This window comes from Sturnira hondurensis, unplaced genomic scaffold (genome assembly GCF_014824575.4).
Source record: "Sturnira hondurensis isolate 20B ecotype Veracruz unplaced genomic scaffold, ASM1482457v3 Scaffold0006496, whole genome shotgun sequence".
Taxonomy (NCBI): Eukaryota; Metazoa; Chordata; class Mammalia; order Chiroptera; family Phyllostomidae; genus Sturnira; species Sturnira hondurensis.
Window position 1 is genome coordinate 2582536 of NW_028079127.1, and position 22101 is coordinate 2604636.

The 22101-nt window shown below is 49.7% G+C and overlaps 1 protein-coding gene across 2 annotated transcripts; it reads left to right on the top strand.

Moving 5' to 3' along the window:
* The first annotated feature begins 1680 nt into the window (after window positions 1–1680).
* CDHR1 (cadherin related family member 1) lies at window positions 1681–21763 on the top strand. Of its 2 annotated transcripts, XM_037049355.1 has the most exons (17): window positions 1682–1949; window positions 2604–2699; window positions 3615–3760; window positions 4599–4649; window positions 5917–6006; window positions 7235–7321; window positions 8617–8733; window positions 9797–9940; window positions 11774–11852; window positions 13149–13249; window positions 14952–15155; window positions 15657–15809; window positions 17366–17530; window positions 17923–17990; window positions 18527–18755; window positions 19417–19674; window positions 20920–21763. In XM_037049355.1, exons 1-17 carry the CDS (start codon window positions 1895–1897, stop codon window positions 21457–21459), a joined length of 2583 nt encoding a protein of 860 aa, XP_036905250.1. In that variant the 5' UTR covers window positions 1682–1894; the 3' UTR covers window positions 21460–21763. The 2 variants fall into 2 exon arrangements, with proteins under 2 accessions (XP_036905251.1, XP_036905250.1); XM_037049356.1 differs by lacking the exon at window positions 14952–15155 and having other exon boundaries at window positions 1681–1949.
* The last annotated feature ends 338 nt before the right edge of the window (window positions 21764–22101 follow it).

Below are 22101 nucleotides of genomic sequence, written 5' to 3' on the forward strand. Positions count from 1 at the left end.
GGACCTTTATCCCAGACCTTCCTGGTTTTCACATTGAGAGTTTCACATCCCTGAAAATCCCCTCAGTCCCAGGCAAACTAGGATGGCTGGTCACTCTAGCAAATGTCAACCTACACAATTGAAGGAGAGTGAGCTTTTTAAAAAATAATAATATAAACTACAAATACAAAATTAGTGAGCAAGGGGCTTAGTGCTGAAAATTCAGTGGCCTCACAGACATCTTCTACTGATGCGGGGAGAGTCTCAATTTTTTTTGGAACCAGCCCAAACTGGACGTGAATCTGGAGTCTGTCCCTCACTGGCTGTGTGAGCCCAGGCAAGTGACTTGCCCTCTCTGTACTTTCACTTCTTTTTTCTAAAGCAGACATCATACCAGAAGAGGCTGTGCTGGTTACATGAGATAATATGAGTGACAGCACACACACACACACACGCACATGCTGTGTGGGCACTCCTTCTCTATCCATCTCTGGTGCCAGTCTGTTGACTGACTGAACTGAGAGAGAAGCCAGAGATCCCAGAACCACGTGATGAGGAGATGGGCAGGCAGGACAAAGGGAGTGCTGGCTCCTCTCAGCACACTGGCAAGACCTTTGCCCCAGGACACTCTGGCTCTGCTTCCAGTCACTGGGAGACGAGCATAGGCCTTAGAATCCTCATCTCTATATAGGACTTGTGGAACTCTTGCCTTGGATTTGGCCCAACATTTTGTGACACAAAGATGCAAAAGTGTCTGTGTAATTTAAAGTGCATTTTTGAAAGAAAATAGAGTAAAGATTAAATTTAAAAAATAAAAATAAACAATGTGCATCTTTCCAGCCAAAGCGGGATTCAACAAGATGAATTTTGGGTAATTGGGTATGAAAATTGCCAGACACTCTGGGACTATGGACATTTTTCCTTGTCCTGAATGCCTAATTCTTGCCGATGCGAAACTTGACTGGGTAAAGGGGTGGGGAGGGAGGCCAGCCTGCCACTTGGAAACTTCTGCCTCCCACCTTTGTGGAGACTTGAGGGCCCTCCCTGCTGCCCATCGCACGTGTGGACCCCAGTAGTGATAGGACGAGTGATGGGACCCTCTAGGAGAACTGGCCTGGCTTGGCAGGCAGGGCGGGCATGCGTTGAGATGCTACAGAGGAACCCTGATAACCCCTCACCATGTGCTGTCTCCAAACCACAGCCCTCCTTTTTATCTCTTGATCTCACCCTACAGCCTTCAAGGACACTACCCCTGGAACATATTTGTCCCAGAGTGCATTGCTCTCCCCCAGGCCCACCCACTCCCTTTTCTCCTCTGCTCTCATTTTTCCTCTAGGGAGGGATCCCTCTAGCTTGAGGCTGAGTTACAATCTGGAATGCTCAGGCTCCGAGAGAGCGCAAACTCCCTGAAAGTCACAGAGGAAGTGGAGCCCAGCCCCACAGGAATGTGGGGACTCGGAGAAGTTCCAACCTCAGGGTGCCCTGCTCAGGGCACCCTTGGGGAAGACACTTGGCCCCCTCCACATTGCTGTGGAGGGGTTACCTGGGAGCTTCTGTCCGGTACCTGGGAGCCCCTGGACTCCTGATCCAGACTGAGCAAAGGGGGAGTGGCAGGAGAGAGGAGTGCCCCCTTCCCCTAGCCCCGCCCGCGGCTGGAGCAGGTCCCCTCGGCTTTCCGCGCACTAATTGGTCTCTTAAGGAGGCAGCGGGAGCGCTCCAGTGGCGCATACCCAAGCCGTGTCATCGGCTTAGCGCCCTCGCACCACGCGGCGGTCCCGCCCCGCGCCCACTCCCTCAGCTGCCACTTTGCCGCCACCCCCATTATCACCTCTGTGATCCTCTCGGGCCGGGGCATGCTGGCTGCTCTTGCGCCGGGCCTTGTCTGCTTCGAGCTACACCATCCGCCCGCGGAGACATGAGGCTCGGCCCGCGGGCTGCCCTGGCCCTGGGGCTGCTGCGCCTCTGCCTGGGTGAGTGACCGCTGGGCCTCCGGGCCTTGGTGGGGGGCGAGGGATAGGCGCTGGCGTTACCCTGGGTGACACAGAGGCACAGTGCTAGACCGTTCACTTTTAGAGAGGTACTTGGTTTGAGGGAGTGGGACGGCGGGTGGGAAGGAAGGAAGGAAGGCGATTCTTCCCTTTGCCTGGCCCTGCTGGTAAAGAACTCCCGAGGCACTTCCTCGGAGGCCAGTATCTTGGAGACCCAGAATTCGGGGACAGGACCCCCGCTACCCTTCTCTTCTTCAAAAGCAGGGGTGGCAGTTAGGCGGCTGCTCTGCTTGCCTGCATTGGGCAGGGGAGGGAGCACCCGCCCCTGATATGACCTTGGCCAGGCCACTGTCCCTTTCTGGTTCGGAATCCCCCTTTGCCCATTGATGGGTTTCGTTTGACCGCTGCCTGGATCCTAAGCGCCCCAGATCGTCCGTGTCCTTGACAAGCCTGGGCCCACAGGAGATGGTGGCGAAGGGACCCCTCGCCGAGGCTCCCCAGCAGAGTCCGTGGGTGTGCTACGGCGGGAGAGGAGAGTGTCAGCCTGCCTGGACTGGGACCAAACGCAGGACCACGCTGGTGCGAAGTTGTCCCTTCTCGTGTCTGGGTGTCCCATCTGTTCTATTTTCTTCCTAGCCCAAGCCAACTTCGCCCCCCACTTCTTCGACAACGGGGTCGGCAGCACGAATGGAAACATGGCCCTATTCAGCCTCCCGGAGGACACCCCTGTTGGTGAGGAGCCCTAGGACCCGCCCCTATAGGTCTCCAAGAGGGGCAGCCCTCCTTCCCTCAGACAGGACACCCAACCGTGAGTCAGTCCTCCCAGCCCACAGAGACGCCAGTGCCAGACTGCTTGTGCTCCTGATTGTGCTCTGAATTCCCTACAGCTGTTGCTGGTTAGGGGTGTTGCTGGGTAGGGCTGTTGCAGGGAGACCTAAGCTGGGCTGGGGGCTCTAGGTGGCAGGCAGAACTCTGCAGCATGATGGCTACTGCGGGGCTTAGATGCCCAGCACACACTGTTGTAACCTTGAGCAAATGTACTGACTCCTAGAATCTCAGGTCCTTAGGCTTTGAAATGCCCAAGAACACCCAGTCCCCCATGATACACGGAGAGACAGGAAGAAGGTGAAAGAAGATAGAGATTTGCACTTCTCCCTCACCCTAAGTCTGAGCAAAGGGACCGCGGTGTAAAAGAGGCAACCTGCTCAGAAATCCATTAGGAACTAATCTGCGCATGAGGGACAGTACTGCCCAGAGGGACATTCCTCTGGCCTTAATGGTGTATCCCTTTCTCCAGCTCCTTTCCCCAGGAAGCCCCTACTCTTGGCTCCTGAGACAGGAGTCACCAGACTAAGGCCTAGAGTTAGGCACAGCAGACCGGAAGCTCCTCTGCAATCTGTATCATAGATGACAAGCTGTAAAGTGGTCCATACAAACATCTCACTAACAGCTGTGAGGAATAAAGATGAAGAATGGGAGGCAGCCAGCAACAGTGAGGACAGCAGCAAGTGCTCAGTTCAGGGCTGTACCTTTGGCACTGAACTGCACTCACTGCATGAACAGCTGAAACTCTGGTTCAGAGCAACTGCTCCTTTTAGGAAAAGTTGGGTCCCCGATTCTCTGTCTCCCATCTGTGTTTCCTTCCAGGCTCTCATGTGTACACACTGAATGGGACAGACCCAGAGGGAGACCCTGTCTCCTACCACATCAGCTTTAACTCTGGTGCTAGAAGTGTCTTTTCCATTGACCCCAATTTTGGAAACATCACCCTGGTTGAAGAGCTGGACAGAGAGGTATGGGGAGGAAGGAGGAGTACAGCCTGCTGGCACACAGACAAACATCTCTGGGCTGGAAGGTCCCCTGAATATTGTTTTTGGAGAGGTCCTGTAAGCCACAGAAAACTCAGAGAGCAGAGCAGGGATGGAAAGTATGCTCTAGAAAGTGGGTCTGAGCTTGGTAAAACTCGTACCCTTTTGCACCCTTCAACCTTCAGGTTCCTGGGTACCTGCTATGTTTCTTTGTCCATTCGAGCTTGCACACCAGCCTGGTGGGCCTAGTTGTCCAGATGACTGGACTGCAGCTATAGGGCTACTGCTGGCTCTGGTCTGATGGCAGACTCCACCAGGGTTAGGCCAGCGTAGAGAAACGAAAGGGTAAGTCTCAGAGGCTGCAGTGAAAGTGTGACTGTGTGGTCCCTTCCTGGGGACCTAGGAACCTCAATACCCTTCTTCACTGTGTCATGGGGAGTAATTTAGACACCACAGACCCGGACCTTTGCAAAACTGAAATATGGAGAGGAGATAAGGTGGTGGGGGTGGGGGGAAGGAAAAGGAGAAAAAAAAAGAAATAAACCCCCTTTCCTGGGACCTACAGCACAATAGATCCCTCTTCATTCTATCTGGGAAGCATTTCTGTTGGCCCTCTACAATCCCTCTGGGTCCATGAGAATCCCTGACATGCAGAACCCTGAAGAAAGCATGGCTAAAGGCAGCTTTGGGCCACCCGCCCCTACTCCACACCTCCTCTCAGGACTCAGGGGAAGTGCAGGAAGAGCTGTTCCCAGCCTTAGTGGGAGGGGAGTTCTCTAGAGTACGTCACTCCTGGACACTCACTCAGTCCTGTTCTTCACAGAGGGAGGATGAGATTGAAGCTATCATCAGCATTTCTGATGGCCTGAATCTGGTGAGTGCACACCTGAGCCAGTTCCCTGGCAACACACAGCTCCCTGGGCCTGAGCACATTTCCTTCCTCCCACCTGAGGTAGAGGGTGCAGGCGGAGGTGGGGACTCACGCACTGGCAAACTCTAGCTAAGGCCCATGAAGACCTCCTCCAATGTGCCCACAGGCAAGGGCTGCAGTGAGTGAGGCCAGTGGGGGAGGGAGAGAATAAGAATGGAGCAAGCAAGACTCGTCAGCTGCATTTTGGATGGAGCACATCCATGCTCTGCAGCATCTCCTTAGATCTGCTCTCCCATCTGCCTTCTCCCACTTGGTTCTTGGATCCTCCCTCTCAGTCACCCAAGCTGAACACCTGGGCACCCAGGCCCCAGCTTCTCCCTTACCTCTTTCCCCACAGCCACCACCTCCCTGCAGCGCTCATTAGCGCTTCCCTAATCATTGCAGGTGCTCCCTGCTTGCGGCCCTCAACCCCAATCTACCTCTGAATTGGCCAAGAGCCATCCCTGTGGAAAACAGACCTGGCCACAACCCGGTTCAGAAAGCACTAACAGCTGGCCCCCACAACCCTCAGGGTGGAATCCAAGCTTCAGTCAGCATTTAGGGCCTCCCCATTGGGCACCTTTGGCCTCCTTCGCCTTTTCTCCCACATTGACCTCACCAACCACCTGGCTATAAATTTACTTATGCTCTCAGAACTCACTGTGTTTCAGTCCCTTTGCCTTTGCACATGTTGCTCTTTCACCTCTTTCCCTCTCACCTGACCAACTGCTGCAGAGCTTAGTTCTCCTCACTCCTCTGTGAAACCTCCCTGCTGTCCGCCACCACAGGCTGGTTTGGTGCCTCTTCTGGGGCCAGGGGACACAGCCTCCTGCACCATGCACCCACAGCCCTAGGGGATGCAGGCCGTGGTGAGCATGCTGCTCCCAGAGTCATGCAGTGCCAGGGCCCTGCCCGCAGTGTCTGGCATGCCAATGTCATCACCCTGAATGATATCACTACCCTTCTTTCATATACTGATCTTTGCTCTCCCATCTCATCCTATCAATTACACACTATCAGACTATGTCTTCTATTTCTGTGATGGAACACAGTGCTTGGCATCAAGTAGTTGCTTAAAAATATTTGTTGTATTAATAAAGAAAAGAAGGAAGGGTGGAGGGAGGGAGGAGAAGGAGGATGAGTAGAGACATACCTTGAGCATTCGGGGCTGCTGCCTTTCTATCATCCAGGTCTCATGGCCCCACATCCTGTCCCCTTTGCCTCTTCTTAGGTAGCAGAAAAAGTCGTGATTCTGGTGACTGATGCCAACGACGAGGTGCCGAGGTTTATCCAGGAGCCTTACATTGTCCACGTTCCTGAGGTAAGCAAGAGGCCAGTAGAAAGGGCCCAAGCATTCCCACGCTAGACTAATGGCCTGCCTTCTGGGGCCACCCTGTGGCCTGGGCAAGGAGACCAGGCACTGCGGGGTGCAGCGCGCCTCTCCATTGCTCACTGCCCCAGGGAAATTCCTGTTGTGTCCTCCTTAGCTCCATGGCTGTCTCCTCACATGTTTCTTTTTCTTCCAAAGGAATGCTCATTTACCATTCCTCCAAATCATAATATACATTAATTGTGGAAATGTTAAATATATGAAAAAGTAGGGAAAAAGAGAGTTTCAAAATCACACAAAACCTCTCAAGGCTGAAAAAGCATTGTTAAATTTTGATGTATTTCTTTCTAGTCATTTTTGTGATGGTTGGATTTATTTTCTGTTTGTCTTATGTAGTTGGGACTACACTAAATACGCTTTCTGTATACATTTTTCATTTAATTTATAAGCATTTTCTCAATTAATTTATAAGTTTGCATAATTATTTTAATAGCATTTGCTAAGTGAACATTCCATTATTTATGAAACTATTCTCTTGTGTTTGGATATTTAAGACTAAATTTTTGCTGTCATAAGAGACATTAAATTCCAAACATAAAAGTTTCTTTTTTCTAATTAGAATTATTTCCTTAAGACACAATCCAAGATTTGAAATTACTAACTAGGTCGAAAACATGAATGGCTGTGAGGTGCTATTTCTTCTCCAGAAGGACACTGATGTGTTCTTTCCTCCAGGGTGTGGGGGAGGGTTGGTCAACCTGTCCCCTGCCCTGTGCCCCCTCCCCAGTGACCGCTGCCAACACTGGGGATTTTTCAAATATTTAAATGTTTGTTAATTCTATAAGAGAAAGATATTTCATTCTGGTTCAAAATCGTATGTATTTGATTCTTGGTGATACTGAGCATGTTCATGTTAATGAACCTTTTTCTCAGCTCATATTTAAATAGTCTATCTAGTCTGAGTCTTAGGTTCTCTCTCAGGGGAGGCTGTCTGCTTGTTCCTCCCTTTCTCTTCCTTCTTTCCTGCACCCACTCTGATGTGTTTCCTCTGTCACTGCCCGTCCCCCTGTTGGGGGTGCTCTGGCTCAATCACTACCTTTTCACCTTTCCTCAGTCCTTCACTCCTTTAACCACACTTCTCCATGACCCTCCATTACCCCAGTTCCCTAAGCATTCTGTCAGTGCCACAGGACTCACCCCTGTGGCTATGACCTCTCAGGATACACCTGCTGGGAGCAGTATCTTTAAGATTCGTGCCGTGGATAAGGACACAGGGTCTGGAGGGAGTGTCACCTACTTCCTACAGGTAAGACAGTACACACAAGATGAAACCAGAGGCACGGGCTAGAAGGGACACCTAGTGGACCCCACCTCCATCACCAGGGCCCTTAGGTCAGTGCATCTACTGTTCCCAGAGATTGTCAGAGATGCCACATCAGACCCCAAGGAGCTCTTAGTAAATGCAGGGGTAGAACAGATAGGTGAGGATGTGAGACAGGCCTGGGTGGAAGCTGTCTTCTCCTGACTGCCCCACCCTGCCTCCCTCTGGGTTGGTCTACCTCTCTCTCCCCAGATCTCCAGGACCCTCAGCTCTCTACTTCCAAACCCTTCTCCATGAGAAGGCCCAGACACTTTGCACCCACCCACATAGGGTGTATTAAAGCTGTTTTGCCAAGAATTGTCTATAGGCAAAAGGGCAAAGGGGCAGCACTTGAGAGTGGAGCTGTGATCCCCTCACCACATCCCTGTCCATACATCCCACCCTGTCAAAGGCAAGACCCTTCCTTATACCTCTTGCCTCTCCCTAGATTCCCCAGGAACCAGCTGCCCTCCATCACATGGTGCTGTTTCTAAAGCATTTTCTCTTCTCTCCACATTTACTCACTTGGTCTCACAATTTTCAAGGCAGTACAGCTTGGTGGTTAAAAACATAGCTTGTAGAAATATCTCCTGTGCTCTACAGGTTCTAGAGAAGTCTAACCACCTACCACTCGTGGGGCCTTCAAACATAATCTAGCTCTCGCAGCTCAGTTCCTTCTTGTGTAACATGGGAAAAATAAAAAGCACGTCCTCACTGGATTGCAGTGAAGGTTAAACCCATATAAAGCTCCAATAACAGCTTATGACATGCAGTGACCCTTTTGTAGATTGTGGATCATCTCCTGTTCCTTCCCCACCCCCACCCCCACCCCCACCCCCACCTCAGATGCTGCCTCAGACAGGCCCACAGTCACTTCTTGGGGGAGTGAAGATCCCACCCCACCTAGATTAAAGTATTATGCTGACATCTCTACCTGCTGGAACCTGCAGGCCAGAGTTTAGTCCAAAGCCAGACCCAACTGTTTTCTAGATAAGCAGAGAGGAGAGCTAAGGTTCTGTGGAAGGGGCCTTCTTGGTTTTGACTGAGGGAGTGGGAGGGAAAACTTAGAGCCCTGACAAGGGGGACCTTGGAGGCCAGAAAGGCTGAGTGCCCTGAAATTTGAACTTCAGTGCCAAGGCCAGACCAAAGACAGTGGAGATCCCCTTTCAGTAAGCAGAATGGGCATTCTGGGGACCACCAGGGTTCCTCTCCAAGGCCAAGCTTGCTCCTCACTCTTACAGAATATTCAGTCCTCCAAATTTGCCATGGACCATCACAGTGGTGTGCTGCGCCTCCAGGCTGAGGCCACCCTGGACTATGAGAAGGCCCGGACCCATTTCGTCATTGTGGTTGCCAAGGTAATAAGGAGGAATGGGAAGCATTCAGTCTTTCCTCGGCCTTTGTCAGAGGAAGCCACCCTGGGATGGGAGCAGAATTAGGTTCTACAATGCAGTGGGGGCAGTTTGGACAGCAGATGATTGGGATGGGGTTAGGAGGAGGGTGCAGGGTGCAGCTGCAATCTCTGTTGAGCGAACCCTGCCCAGACGTGAATATATTTTCCAGGGTGACTGATGACTGTGGGCTTCTAAAGTCACATTCTCTCCTGGGGACTGACAGGCCAGGTTCCCTCTCTAGGACCAGGTGGCCATGGCCTGAAGACTCATGTCCCACCACATGCCCCACAACGTAGCCTCTGCACACCTCCCTAGCTTGTTCACCCACCTCTTCCTCTTTGTGTGACCAGTTACCCTCTCTGAGCCTCAGTTTCCTCATCAGCCCTCCCACAAGTCTTAACTAAGTTCCTTATGTTTCTAAAGTGTATGGTATGGACCTGCAACTCTGCAAGTGCTAAGCCAAAGTGGTTGCTCCTCCCCCTGAGGGAAAAAATTCCCAGTCATTAGGCCCAGTGTTTTATTTTCCAGGAATGCCCTTGCTGGTCATATACTGGCTACAGGCCATTGGTAACGGCCCATGCCAGGAAACTTGAGCTGGCCCCACCCACCGTGACTCCATGAGGGCTGGGCTCAGTGACTGTTCCATTCTACATGCTGAGCACAGCCGAGTTATACTCTGATAGGTCCTCAGCAGGTGTTGAGGTTTGGTTTCTGGCTGGGAAGGGAATTGGCTTGGACTCCCTCTTCTGCCACTTGTCCAACATGATTTCCCTGGACAGTGAACTAACCCTCTTTCCAAAAGAGCATTTCTGAGTACCTACTGTACAAGACACTGACTAAAGACCTTCACTCATGATTTTATTTCATGTTCCCAACCCTGCTACAAGGAGAGAATTATCTCAGGTGACAGAGGAGCAAACAGAACTCAGAGGGGGCAGCCGCTTCGTGTAAGTGGCAGGAGCCAGATTCCACTGAGGTCTGTACAACCTCAGAGCCCAACCTCTCTTTACTCCCTGATTCTTCCCAGGATGGCGGAGGGAGGCTGCAAGGGGCTGATGTGGTGCTCTCAGCCACCACCACAGTCACAGTCAACGTGGAAGACGTGCAGGACATGGCCCCTGTCTTTGTGGGCACACCCTACTATGGTTATGTGTACGAGGACACCGTTCCGGTGGGTGACTTGCCCCTCAGCCCAGTGTTCCCTCCTAGTGCTTCTTACCCTGTCCTTCAAGCTGCCTCGAGATCCCCCTGCTGGACATGGCTGAGCTCAGCCCTGGGTCACCCTCCTCACATGGAGGCTGACTCAGCCTCAGGTCAACAGGTTTTCCTTCCTCCAGAAGTATAAATGGGGAGGAAGTAAGTGCTCGTGTACAGAGCACATACTGGGTGCCAAGACTATGCCAGTCATTTCTCCCCTCATCCCAGACCTACTGCAAAGGTTGCCTCTTCAGAAGGGTTGAAAAGAGAGGCGGGAAGGTACTTGAGAGCCTTGGTTTGGGTGGGGCCCTTTCTACACCTATATGGGAGATGAGGTGCCTCTGTCCTTCCCCAGCCCTAAGCCTGTGGCCTGGGGCCTCTCAGACCTACAACTTACTCCTACAATTTGCTGCTGAACTACCATGACCCTCGCTGGATATCACACACAGTTCAAAGGTCAACCTCAGCTGTCTCCCCTCAGTGCACTCTCTGCCCCTAGTGTTTGGGCCACTTATCTTTTGGCCTCTCCAGGAAGGACCAACTCTTCAGCCTGGCACCCAAGGGTCAGCTGCCCCTCCACCTATGAGCTTTCACCATCTTCTACCCACCCCAGCCCATTTCACCACTCTGTGCTCATCCCTCTGCCCGAAATATGCCCATGAGCCTTATGCCCCTTGCCCTTCTCAGTTCAGCCCTGGCACCACTTCCCCCGATATCTTTGGTTGAGATGGAAGCTTCCCCCTCTCTGCTCCCATGCTATGTACACCCCCCCCATAAGCATTTCCTTCCATGCCTCCTTGGTATACACTCACAGGATCCCCCAGCCAGACCAGGAGTTCCCTGTGGGGAGAGCCATAGCTGGAGCCAGACTTCATAGGGCTCAAGAATTCTCCATGGAATTGAATTGCATTCTCAATTTTCACTCCCCCAGTTTCTGATTACTCCTGACTCTGTAAAACAATGAAACACATTTACTGAGGATCATTCACATGCTGGCCCCAAGCTAAATACCACCTTTCCAGAAGCTGGCAGCCAAATGGTATAGATAGCAGAGAGAGAGAGAGACAGCAGACAGAGAAGGGGGGAGGGAGAGAGAGATGCCGGCTTCCCTGGAAGGCCTGTGGGACTGGGCAGGGGAGCCCACTGTCCTGCTGAGGAGCTAAGACCGGAGAGAGTTGCTGAGGGGAGAGGAGGCAGTGCTCAGTCAGCCCAGAAGACCCAGGAGTATGAAATGGCCAGGGAGAAGGACTTGAGGAAGGAGATTACAGGGAGGGTAGGTCAAAATCAAGCAAGATCTAGTTGTGGCACTTCTGTCCAAACCCTTCAAACAGCACTCCAGGGTTGAAGGGTAGAATCCCAATTCTTATATTTTGCTTTGGACACCCCTGTGCTGGCCCTCTCCTACCAGTCTCTCGCCTCTCCCTCTGCACATCTCTGAAGGCAAAAAAAAAAAAAAAAAAATGGATGAGGCAGAGGAGGTGAAGCTGGAGGCAGGTACAGTAGAGCTGAGGGCTGAGCGCAGTGTGTGGGGAAGGAGGCAAAGTCAGAGTTGTGTGGTCTGAGAGTCCCTGGGCAATCCACATGCCTGCCCATGTGCATGAGGAAGCAGTGGAGCTCAGGCTGACCCTCCAGCCCTGGGAGGCCAGTGGGTTCTGCAAGTTCCTGAAGAGAAGGTGTAGGGCCAAAAAGGCCTGCCACTTCTCTTGGGTGGGAGCAACACCTCCCCTTTGTGATATGGCAGTGTCTGGGGAGGGGAGAGCCCTAGCATCACACATCAGACTCAAGAAGCTGCTCCTGTTCTCCCAAGGGCTCGGAGGTACTGACAGTGGTCGCCATGGATGGAGATCGGGGCAAACCCAACCACATTCTCTATAGTCTCCTAAACGGTGAGTCTGGGTCAGCTTTGGGGACAGGCCATCACTCGGCAGCAGTTCTGACTCCCTGGGAAACCAGAGCAGGTTTCCCCAGTTCTTTGAGTCCCAGTCCATCGTCTATCAGGCCAGAAACACAGAATGTATAGAGAAGAGAGGCTGGGTCCCTCCACTAAGCAACAAGTGTCCATGGATATGTCCTCTGTTCCCCACTTGTCATTAGGTCCAGGCACAAGGAAAGACGCACTGGGTGGGCAGATTTATGTTTCCTTTGCTCTGGGCATATGCTCACTGACAGGAATAGCAACATTTCTTATATTCTTTAAATGGCTTTGTTTTTTTTAATCTAAAATTTTTGGCCTAGAACATATACTTAAATTAGTTAATTAAATGGGATGACCATACAGTGTTTCCCTAGTACTAGTCCTATATATGGATGAGAAAACTGAGGCTCAGAGAAGATAAGTAGGCATCCCAGGTTCCTACTGGGTTTGAGCCAAGTCTGCTGGCTCCAAGTCTATGCTTTTTACTCAAGTGGGCAGCAACTGAGCAGGTGGAGCCAAGCCTGGGATAGGCTCTGCAGCCCTCAGTAGCTGGTCCCTACAGGGTTAGGCCCCTCAGTAGGGCTCTAACACCTAATGCCCATTCCCATCATCCATATGTCTACATGCTCTCAGCCAGGCACTGTTCCCTCCTCCAACCCTGTCCCTAGGATGTAAGGGCTCATGCATGGACAAACAGGACTACCACCATACACAGGCTCCTTTTCCCAGGTATGCCAACCCTCAACTGCCTTGCCTCCCCGCCACCACTTCAAACTTTTACAAATTACCAAGTACCCATGGCCCCCTTTCTTCTCCTCTCTTCTTGACTGTTTGTGCCCTCTTCTTTGGTCTTTTTTCCTTTATTCTTTCCTCTTTTTTGCCCCCTCTTCTCTTCTCTCCTTCTCTCTCTCCCTGTTTTTAATCTCCCTCCCTCTGTTTCTCTTCCTTTCTCTGTTTCTTTTCCCATCACACATACACACACACACACTGCACATAAGAGAACCAAAGTGCTATGAAACCTGGGAGCCAGACAAAAGTGAGTTCAAGTCCCAGCTCTGCATTTACTGTGTAATCTTGGACAGAGTTACTGAGCCCCTCTGAGACCCAGTTTCCTCATTGGCAAGACACAGATAATAGAATAACATTCTATAGAGGAGGCTTCAATGAGGTAATGCATGAGGAGAATGTATGGTTACTGTACCTGGCCTGACTCCCCTATGACCCCTGGCACTGGTCAGAACTATAGGGTACATCTCTTCTCTGACAGGGAGTGATGGGGTCTTTGAAATTAATGAGACTTCTGGAGCCATCTTGGTCACACAGAGCCCTGCCCATCTCCAAAGAGAGGTGTATGAGCTACATGTACAGGTAACTCCCTCTAGCTTGGTCTTCCATGCCCTCTGGCCCTGGGAGGCACCAAAGGCAGTGAGACCAGCCTGGCATTTGAGTACACTGGTCCTGATTCAGGTTTGGAGGAAGATGGACAAGAAACAGAGAGGCAGAGCCATCAGCCAAGGTGATAGATGAAGAGGGCCTGGGGGATGAGGGAGGTGAAATGGCAGAAATGGACAAATTGCAAAATATGAAGGGCAGAGACCACGGAAAATGACAATTGACTGGCTGTGCGTCGTGGGGGAGAAGAGAGGAATGAACGAGCATGGTGGTACCATGCCATCAGGAACAGAGAGGAGGCAAATGGACTAGGACAGGCATGACAAATTTTGCTGCTTTAGGGACAGTAAAGTTGAAACGTTCCACCCTTGAGGAGGGGAGACAGGTTTCGAATTTAGGGGAGAGGATACGAACATACAGGCAGCTGTAAAAGGCTGGGTGGGAATGAGGTCAGCCAGAGGATGGCTGTGAGGAGAGAGGGGCCATGGGCCAAGATCACAGCTGGAGGAACATTTGAGGCTTAGAGGAGGATGGGGGAGGGAGGATCCAGCGTAGGAGACACAGAGAGGTCGAGGGGAACCTGCAGAGAGCACTCCATCAGCTGAGTGAAAGAATGGCAGTGCCACGTGCAACATAGGCACCAGCAGAGTGGAGAGTAGGAAATGGAGAGGTGCAGGCTTCTTAGAAAGGAGAGTTAGGATGAGTCTGGGGCGTGACAGAGCAGGGACAAGAGAGGGAAATATTAAGATACATGAGACCAGTGCGTGCATATAGAACAAGGGGAAGGAGATCCTTAAAGGGGTTTATATGATGCTTGCCACATGGTTCATGAGGGGCCTGGGACTCTTGACCATGGCTTTGCAGCCTGTGTTATTTACCCATTGTGTGTCTCCGCACCTCCTCTCCCTGCCACCTTCCCCTGGCCAAGGGACAAAAGGATAGAGCATGGCAGAGCTAGAGTTTGAACCCATGTCTGGCAGCAAAGAGGGAATAGTGCAGTGAGGTAGAGAAACACTAACTAAGGAATAAGGCACATCTGCTACTCACCAGCTATGACTCCGGTGACTGTCTCATCCCTCCATGCCTCATCTGGCAAATGGGGTTGGTAATAGCACTGTATTAGTTTCCTAGAGATATTGTAATATATTATCCCAAACCTTTGTGGCTTTATAAAGCACACATTTGTATCTTGCAGTCTCTGTGGGTCAGACGCCCAGATTCAGCATAGCTAAGTCCTCAATTTCAAAGTCTCTCATGTGGCTGCCATCCAACTGTCAGCCTGGACTGCTTTCTCACTGAGGGATCCACTGAGGAAGGACCACCTTCTGAGCTCATGTGGTCATCGGCAGCATTTTGTTCCTTGAGGGCTCACTGAGTCTGTCTCAGTTCCTTGCTGGCTATTGGCTAGAGGTCACCATTAGTTCCTTGAAACATAGCTGTTTGCTTCATCAAAGCCAGCAGGAGAGTCTGCTAGAAGACTGTAGTTATAATCTCTCATGATCTAATCACTAAGTAGGATCTCCCTTTGCCATATTCTATCCATTAGAAGCAAGTTGCTAGGCCAGGCCACACTCAAAGAGAGGGGATGACTCAAAAATGAATACCAGGCGGTGGGGATCATTGGGGCCATCTTAGAGTCACCCTGTCACACAACCATAGTCACCTATCCCCATCCTAGGTGACTGAGGTCAGCTCTGCAGGGAGCCCAGCTGCCCAGGCCATGGTCCCTGTCACCATCAGGATCGTGGACCTCAACAACCACCCACCTACATTCTATGGAGAGAGTGGACCCCAGAACAGATTTGAGCTGACCATGTATGAGCACCCGCCTCAGGGGGAGATCCTGCAGGGCCTGAAGATCACTGTCAACGACTCAGACCAGGTGTGTAGCTCTGCTCTCCACCGTCTTCCTGAAAATCGTATGGGGCAAGGTCTCACAGCTGAGGTTGCATCAGCCTTCACAGCCTACGTCATAGGGACCTGGCACGTCACAAACTGAATGAAACAGGAGGGTGTAACCAAGAGAGAGAGGTGGGACAGTAGCTAATCAAAGACTGCGTGGCTTAAAGACATTCACAATTAATTAAAAAGTTAAGCCAGTCAAACAAAAGCACCTCTGCATCTGAGCTTCCAGACAGGCATTTCTGTGTGTGTCCTCTTGCCCCCTAGACCCATACAGGGCTGGGCCTCTGTGTTTGTTCTCTTGAATAGTCCTCATAGTCTATTAAGTCTTTCTGATTACTGACTGCCTCACCTACAAAAAGAACAAAATACTTACCTTCCAAGGTTAAAGGCATATGAAGGCTCCTTGCTCAACACTATTATATATGAGTTTATATTCTCATTCATCTTCCTTGTTATCTCTTTCCAAACTGTTGCACAGGGAGCCAATGCTAAATTCAACCTGCGCCTAGTGGGACCCGGGGGCATCTTCCGAGTGGTCCCACAGACAGTCCTGAATGAGGCCCAGGTCACAATCATTGTGGAGAATTCAGCCGCCATAGACTTTGAAAAGTTCAAAGTGTTAACCTTCAAGGTATGTGATGCTTTGTACTGGCCTGAATGGGGGAGGGAGTCCCAGGAGTTCACAACAGCACTTGGATTTATACCTGAGGGAGTCTCTTTTAACCCTTGCCCCTCCTAGTGCTTCTCTCTTTCTCTCAGTCCCTCTGCCCCTACTGCTGATTTGGGGAGCGAGAGGGGAGGAAGAAGAGTGATACAAGAGCCCACTCCTGCTGCCCCCACTGCCTCTATGAGCTCCAGCTTCTAAACTACAGCTATCCCCAGGACTTCAAGGAGGGCTTGGAGAGAAACTACCAATATAATGTGCCATGTTAATAGGTGAAGAAAGCAAAACTACTTCTCAACATAAATATTTTTCTCATATACATTTGACATCTGTCATTTATGGTGATAAAAACTTTAGTAGAATGTAAGAAAAGCACCTCTTTGTATTTGTAATTATTTAAAATTAGAAACATAAACAATGCTTATGATACATAAACATAAATAATATATAAATAAAAGGTTAAAATATTATTATTTAAATTTTATTTAATTTTTATTATATTTTTCCATTACCATTTAGTGCCCTTATACTCCCTTACCCTAAATTGCTATAATTATTTATAATTATACATCATGCACACATAGCCAGCATCATTTTTAAAAGTGAAATTCTAAAGACATTCTGTGAAGTTAGAAACAAAATTTGGATGCCTGCTGTGGCCAGTATTATTTACACTCTTCCTGGGATAACATTATCCCTGGATAAAGGAAGGACATAAGAGGTATAAACATTAGAGAGGAAGACAAATGTATCATTATTTTTAGATGAAATGATTATTTGCTTAGAAAAACCTAAGAAAAACTGAAAAACTATTAGAAACATGGCAAAGTTGTTAACATGATTGATCACAAAGTTAATACACACAATTTTATAGTTTTCTTACATACAAAAAATAGCACTGGGAATAATAGAATCAAATATTTTTTACAATAAGAACTCAGGAAAAAATTAGGAATAACTATATCAAGAAATAGATAAGACCCAAATGACAAAAAAATGCAAAAATTTAACAAAGAGATATAAAGAAGGAAAACCTGTTAAAAATGCAAATTCTCATTATAAAGAATCCAATGCCACCTCAGCTAAGTCTTAGTTTCCTTCAGAGGGGTGGTGAGGAGACTTGGCACAATTACACAGGTTTTTGTCTAGAGAAATAAACTATAATAACAGTCATGAACATTCAGGGAAAAAGAGCGAGGCAGGAACTTGCTCTAAATATACTAAATTATGTCATAAAGCACAATACATTTAAAAATTGGAACTAAAAATGAATAAACAAATCAGTAGAACAAAAGAAATTGGCCTAAATCCAGGTGGAAACTTACAAGAAAGCTGGCATTGCAAGTTGGTGGGGGAAACAATGGAGTGCTTTACAGGTGGCTCCTGGAGTGGTGGTAGGAATAGCAGCTGACAGTAAGAACTGAGCCAGGGTCCAGGGAACTGAGGTGGGTCTTGGGCCAGCCCTGAGACAGGAAGTGATTGCCACCAAGACAAGTCCTTGTTTTCCTTCCTTCCTTCCTCAGCTCCTGGCCATTGAAGTGAACACCCCGGAGAAGTTCAGCTCCACTGCGGATGTAGTGATCCAGCTCCTGGACACCAACGACAATGTTCCCAAGTTCACCTCTCACTACTATATTGCCAGGATCCCCGAGAATGCTCCAGGGGGCTCCAACGTGGTGGCTGTCACAGTGGGTTGGGGACTGGCCCAGGGACTGAGGGTCGGCTTGGGACCCACTAAAGGGGACCTTATAAAGTCAGACAAGCCTGGGTTCCAGTTTGATATGCCCATACTCATTAGCTTGTGTTTGGACATGCTTAACTTTAAACTCAAGGCATAGGACTCACCTTTTCTTTTCTCATTTACAAAGGGTACAGATTTATGTCTTTTTGTACTTTTATTACTTGAGACCTCCTGGACAGAAAACTAGGGTTCTGGGGTAGGATTCCAGATCAGTTTCTACCACAGTTGGGCAAACCCCCAAATCCCTAGTTTTTCCACTGAAATAACCCTCTGACACATGAGCTGCCAATGTGCCCACACCAAGGGGCAGGTGGCACTGGGAGCTTTTCTCTCTTCCAGGCTGTGGATCCAGACACAGGTCCCTGGGGTGAAGTTAGATACTCCATCTATGGGTCCGGGGCAGACCTGTAAGTAGATCCAACCCCAGACAGGGCCTTGGGCAAAGAGGCTGCGGGTGCATGGGGTCTGTGCCAGAGTCGGGAGGAACCTGGAAAGGGCAAGACCTGGGTCACGAAGGTTAGCATGGGGCAGGAGTGGAGGGAAGCAGTGGAGAGCCTGAGGCAGAGGTACTAGGGACACGGTAAGGTACTGGGATCTGAGAGAGAAGGAGTCATCATGATGGCCCGGAGCTATGGCCCATGGCCTTAGCAGCCAGGCAAGCAGTCCTGGGCTAGGGAGGGGCAAACCGCAGGAGGAGAGGGAAGGTCTGTGACTCAGGTAGTTACGTTCAATGTTAATGGAAGGGAGTTGGGTGGACCTGCTTCCCTTGGTCAGACTGTAATGATGGGAGAGAGCCATGTGGAATACCTGAGAGAAGCTGCATAATGCATTATTGCCACTTCCTGGAGGCAGCTCATTACTATAGGCATGTATGTGCACACATGTGCATGTGCATGTGCTTATGCTTGTGCACACCCCTGCCTGCGCTCTCTGTGACTGGCAGCTTCCTGGTCCACCCATCCACTGGGATCATCTGCACCCAGACCTGGGCCAGCCTGGATGCTGAGGCCACTGCCAGGTACAACTTCTATGTGAAGGCGGAGGACGCAGAGGGCAGGTACAGCCTGGCTGAGGTGTTCGTCACTCTGCTGGATGTCAATGACCACTATCCCCAGTTTGGAAACAGTATGCAAGAGAAGACGATGGTGCTGGGAACCCCAGTGAAAATTGAGGTGCGCTTCAAAGACAGCTAAGCTCCCCTAAAAGCATTGTTCTAGCAGCTGCAAGAAACATTGTGGCATAAGAATTTATTTTAAAAGAAAACATATTGGATTCTCACTCTGGCCAAGGGTTTTTAAGATACTTTATATGTCCTCATCCTCACCTCAACCCAAAAATAACCTCTGAAAAGAAAGTATCATTGCCACTTAATGAAAGAAAAGATTGAGTCTCAGACAAGCTAAGTGTTGCTTTATCTTCGTTTACAAAGCCGGTCTGCCGGCTTTCTAAGCAATGCCTTTCCCACTGTTCCACACTGCCTGCCCAGTGTGGAAGAGCAGGGACTCTGGAAGCCAACAGACTTGACTTTCAGCTCCCCTCCCTCCACCTGTCTATCTTTAGACAAGTCACTTAGTACCCAAGCTTTTGTTTTTCAACAATGCTTACTATGTGGATTGTTCTGAGAATGGAACATCATGATACACACAGGGGGCCTGGCATGGACACTGGCTCATAGTAGCACACACATTCGATTTCTCTCCCAGCTCCTGTCTACTCAGTAGGATCAATACCCTTCCCTATCAATGAGCAAGCCCCATATGACATACTGGTTTAGCCAGGGTACACAAGAACTTTCCTAGGAGCCCAGCCATGTCTGTCCCTCTTTGTTCACAGGCCACAGACCAGGATGCAGAGGAGCCCAATAATTTGGTGGACTATTCCATCACCCATGCAGAGCCAGCCAACGTGTTTGACATCGATGCACACACAGGGGAGATCCGACTCAAGAACTCCATCCATTCCCTGGATGCCCTGAATAATGTCACGTTTAACAGGGACTATACATGGTCCCTGGAGGTGCAGGCCAAAGACCGTGGCTCCCCATCCTTCAGCACCACGGCCTTACTCAAGATTGACATTATAGACACTGAGGTGGGTACAAAGCCTGGGTGGGGAAGAAGGTCATCTTGAGCCTCACTGCAATGTGACTGGAGGGAAAGACCATCTCTAGCCCTCCTCCAAATTATACTGGATGCTGACACAGGCTCCTGTGCCATCACACCCACGTGCTAGCCAAGGCTCCTGTGCAACACACAGGCTTTAGAATCAGGCTGAAATCCTAGTTTCAATACTCATTAATGGTGTGACTTTGGACTTTGCCAAACTGTTCTCCCTTTTCTGTAAAATGAGAATAATGATACCTCCTTGTTATGGTATTGGAAGGCAGAAGTGAAATCATTATATGAGGGGAGACGCCCCCCAAACAGAATAATCTTTTGTAGGGCAGGACACTTGTGTGAGTACTCTAGGCTTCCCCTGCTGTGTGAGTACTCTAGGAAGCCATCTGTATCAGGGTACCAACTGGTGTTGTGAGAGGCTTGTTCAGCTTCAGCAAATTGTTTTTGGAGACTCTTTCAATGTCTTTGCCCATTTCATGATGAGGGATGTATGAACACACCTGCCCACACCGCATGCCCCATGCAATGACCCCATGCCCCACCCTACCCATTCACCCAATCTCACCCTGAGTGACTATTTTTTGTTGTTTCTCTGGATGAAAAAAGTCCTCAAAAAGAAATGTTTTGCGGATGTGGAAGAGGTGAAACAGTAAACATCAGAAGTCTAAAAGGCATCAAAGTCAATGAATTCAAACACTGTTTTGAGCAGTGGAAACAATGTCTTGATAGGTGTTTTGAATCAAATGAAGAGTAGTACTCTGATGGTGACTGAGGTTTAAACATGCAACAATAAATACACGATTTTAATAAATAAATTCTGGCTTTTGAGTACATAGTTCTCAGCCCAATGTCAGGAAGAAAGTCATTATTTTAGGGGTTCCTGTTAGATTTGAGGATATATCCACCCCACAAGCAAAGGTAAATGATATCCTACTCTCTGGAGAATAGAATCCAGCTAATGGGAAGGTCTTAATCCAAATGACAGTGTTTGCATCATGCTTTCTCTGTGTGCACTTTTTGTGGTAGGTTGCATGCACTGTGTTTTTTTCTCTGTGTGTATTTTTCTGGGATGAAGCCCATAGTGCTCATCAGATTCTCAAGGAATAACTGATGCCAGAAAGTTTAAAAAACTATCAGGCTTAAGGAAGTTCACGACCCCTGCTCTGTCCTCCAAGGACCAGGCAGGGCAGCTGAATGCAGGGGTGGCTCTCTCTTCCAGATGCTGTCCCGAAACCCCATGGACACCTTCCTGATGCAGATGAAAGACAATCCCATGAAGGCTGTGGGTGTGCTGGCTGGCATCATGGCCATTATAGTGGCTACAACCGTCTTCATCTCCACTGCCACCTTCTGGCGTAACAAGAAGTCCAACAAAATCCTGCCAGTGAGGCGTGTGCTCCGCAAGCGGCCCAGCCCCGCACCCCACGCTGTCCATATCGAGTGGTTCAAGTTCAACAGGACCAAGGCTGCTGCTAAGTTTGTGCTCAGAGAGGATCCTCCCAATGAGAACTGCAACAACAACAGCCTAGGAAGTCCCCCAGTCCCCAGAGCCCCAGTTCCCCCTCCTCCACCTAGAGAGGTGCCCAGTGTGGGTGCAGCCCCCTGGACTGTGCCTACAGTCTCTGGCTCACTCACCCCTCTACAGCCTCAACAGTCACCCAAACCCAAAGCCTTGGAAAGCCCTATCCAGTCAGCCCTGGTTTCTGAACTTAGGCAAAAATTTGAGAAGAAGAGTGTAGCTGACAAGGCTTACTTCTAGAGTGTAGCCCCGGACCAACTCTCTTCCCCACCCCATTTTCCCCCTCTCTGCTCCTTAGGGTCACTCCTGTTTTGTACAATATAACCCAGGCCCGACCCAGACAGTATTAAGAGGTGGGCTGTAAGAAGTCAGGAGCCCAGACTGAACAAACAGGTCCATTGCAGTCCATGATTCAGGAGAGGGTTGTGCTGGATCAGGTTTCCCCCCCACAGGAAATATAGTATCCTTCCAATGTGCATGCAGTCAACCTCTCTTTAAAATGATAAATAAAATCTGTTAACCAACAGCCAAGCTGACCTCTCAATTTCTGCTGCCGTTTGTGTTAGTTCACTCCTAGAAACTAGTCTTCATGACACATATCCAAGCACCTCAGGCCTCCTGGCTCCTTTGGTGGATAGATCCATCCTTTGACCCCCCAGATCTGATTCTGTGCATGGCTGCAGAATTTTGTCCAAATTACCATGCAGACTCTTTAACAGCAGCACTTTTGCAGGGTGTCTCTCCCTACCCAGGGCATGTGGTGGGCCTGGACTGGGTTTTCTTCTTGGCAGGGCTACTTGGGGAAGAATGGAATCTGGAGCTAGAACTAATTAACCCCATGCAGCCCAGCAAGGGCAGGAATTGGGAGACCTGACGTAGGCA

What these genes read in the sequence shown, in the direction of transcription:
- CDHR1 (XM_037049355.1), top strand. Translation starts at nt 1,895, where the DNA reads ATGAGGCTCGGCCCGCGGGCTGCCCTGGCCCTGGGGCTGCTGCGCCTC. An exon ending in TATGGGTCCGGGGCAGACCT is followed by an intron (nt 17,991 to 18,526) that starts GTAAGTAGATCC and finishes TGTGACTGGCAG; the next exon opens with CTTCCTGGTCCACCCATCCA. An exon ending in GAACCCCAGTGAAAATTGAG is followed by an intron (nt 18,756 to 19,416) that starts GTGCGCTTCAAA and finishes CTTTGTTCACAG; the next exon opens with GCCACAGACCAGGATGCAGA.